Raw genomic sequence first — 2574 nt, forward strand, 5'->3', positions numbered from 1 at the left:
GAAGAACAAGAACAAGAACAAGAACAAGAAGAAACTCAAACATGAAAAAAATCAAATAAGACCTAACAGTGTAGAACCTCAATGAGAGAACAGGTAAAGGAATATCAAGTGATCTAATTTAATATTTTAAAAACACAGAACTTCTAATTAGAATTTAGTTTTTTTTCTCTCTGTGCCAATCTTGCTCCACACTCCAGTCCTGTAGGTGACGCTAATGCACCTAAACGTTGGCTGCCAACCGCCAAAATAGTAGAAGAAGAAGAAGCAGGAGAAGCCGAAGACGAAGAAGAAGAATCCAACCAATCACGAGGCAGCTTCACCAACACAAACTTCAGAGCTCGAAGCGCCGCTGCGAAGAAAACATGCAGGTTTTTATGTCTTCAAATGAGGCAAATACGTTATTATGGTGAAGTTGCTCCATTGACATGAATGCTGTTGGTACATTATAGAGTTTTTTTTGTTAAGGTTATTCTTGGCAGACTTCAGGAAGTGATAACTTTAATGTTATTAGCGAGCTGCTGTGTTTGTTTTGCTAACTGTGATGCTAACCGCTTCACTTCTCAATAATTCGGCGAAAGACTTTATGTGTACTTAAACCTTAAGTTTGCCTCAACAGACTAAACTCTGATTTCTTCACGTTAAGGTTATGTATATTAGCCAATAAAGGACGTATGCACCGGGCACGAACATGGAGGTGGCTGTTAAAGGTAAGTTAATAGTTATAACAAGAAATAAACTAAATGCACTTTGTTTGTACGTAAATAACGACATAGCTTGTTTTGTTTCGGTGCTGTCCTTCTTAGCTCTGGTCATGTCATTACACTAACTAAGAGCAGTCTAACTTTGAGCCTTTTAAAAGGTGAATATTTGTGGTTTGTTTACTTCTTTATTCTTCTTATTGAATTTACCTTCTGGGATAAATAAAGTATTTTTCATTCATTCATTAATTCATTCATTCATTTCATTTATGGCAATAAACTGTAAATGTTTGGGTTGAGGAGAGAATCAGGACATTCATGGACACCATCTGGTGCTTTGGGAAACGCTGATGAACTAATAGCTTTTGACATTTTATCAACAAATGAATAAAAATGTATATTTTGTTTATTTATGTTATAACAGCACTTTTCTCTATTTATGTTCACAATTACTACATTGGAAGTTGATAGATTTGACAGTTTTTTAAATTACTGGAGGTAAAAATAACCCTTGTTGAGTAAGATAAAGGGAAACCCAATGACTAAGCCAAGAGCTGGACTGGTTTGACACCAGAAAGAAGGTCTGTCTTGTTAACATCCAACAGTAGACTGAATAATAACTAAAAAAAAAAAAAAAAAAGCTTGCATTGCATATTCCCATCATGGTCAGTTGTATTGTACTAACTTGGCAAATGTGTGATTTCTTAGGAAAGGCCAAAAGGAGGCACCTAAATGTAGAGGAGTGTGACGAACTGGGACACAGTGCAGGAGCCACAGACGTCCTCACCCGACCCCACACCTCTAACCAGGGCCGAGGCAACCGTGACCCAAATCGGGGGCTGTACCCCAGAACACCCACCAAACGATGGAAGCGGGGTAATAGTCGCTGACCTTCTTCTGCAAATGTCTTGACAAATTTGATAAAGCAACACAGAATACGGTGGCATCTACGCAAGAAAATATGTGGATATTTTGTTTAGTCAAAGTCCTAACTAGTCCACTTTTTGCTCTTTACCGAAAGTCAAAAATGTCTGTTAGACTCTGAATCTTTATCTCTCAATCCTGCAGCACCAGCCTCAACAAGTCCTTTTGGGAAACAGAAGGGCATCAGCCACTTCTTCTCTGTGAAAGGAGTCCTCAGTTCCAGTCCACGCAAATCCTCCCAGCCCTGCACCTCCACATCTCCCAATGAAGGGCCAAGTGTGGTTAAAGAAGAAGAAGAAGAAGACGAGGATGATGATGTCAGTCTCTTAGCTGTCCCACTGGCACCAGAGTCTAAGTTAAAGAACGAGGAAGAGATTGATGACGACAGTCTGTTCGCTGCTGTGGTGATGCCGGAGCCTGAGGATGAGGAGGAGATTGACGATATCAGCCTGTTAGCAGGTTCAATGGTGTCAGACCCTAACCCAAAGGAGGAGGATTATCTGGAAGGAATGACAGCGGAGATGTTTGGGGACGATGACGAATTTGAGCAGAGTGACACTCACTACGAAGAAGACGAAGTGGAGGCCCTTCCTGATGCCCATTATGGCCTCCTGGGCAGCAGCGACGTCTTGCAGCAACCTCAGGGCTGCATGGATGACCTTCCAGAGGAGGTGCTGAGACAAATACTGTGCCTCATCCCTGCCCAGGACCTTTGCCGCACTGCCAGCCAGGTCTGCCATCGCTGGAGGAACATTGTCCAGGACCCCAAGGTGAGACGAAGAACAGAGTTGCATCAGTCGAATATGTGAGCAGCAGGTAGTGAGTCATGCTGATGCTAAGTGATGTTAGCTCTTTCCTGTGATCTCACTGTAGCAAGGCAGATGTTTACTTTATGCAGAAGTGAGTTTCAGCAGGGTGTTGTCAGTGTCACATGACAGGTCAGGAGTGTCTT

General features: G+C 42.0%; 1 protein-coding gene across 1 annotated transcript in view; it reads left to right on the top strand.

The window, feature by feature from the left end:
- Window positions 1-318: 318 nt before the first annotated feature.
- fbxo18 (F-box DNA helicase 1) overlaps window positions 319-2574 on the top strand; it is a 22252-nt gene continuing 19996 nt past the window's right edge. The window contains exons 1-4 of the mRNA XM_008286985.1: window positions 319-368; window positions 644-707; window positions 1407-1574; window positions 1767-2392. Of these exons, the coding sequence (XP_008285207.1) occupies window positions 689-707; window positions 1407-1574; window positions 1767-2392 (813 nt within the window). The 5' untranslated portion in view covers window positions 319-368; window positions 644-688. The remainder of the gene's footprint in view (window positions 369-643; window positions 708-1406; window positions 1575-1766; window positions 2393-2574) is intronic.

This window comes from Stegastes partitus, unplaced genomic scaffold, assembly GCF_000690725.1.
Source record: "Stegastes partitus isolate 25-593 unplaced genomic scaffold, Stegastes_partitus-1.0.2 Scaffold481, whole genome shotgun sequence".
Lineage (NCBI taxonomy): Eukaryota > Metazoa > Chordata > Actinopteri > Pomacentridae > Stegastes > Stegastes partitus.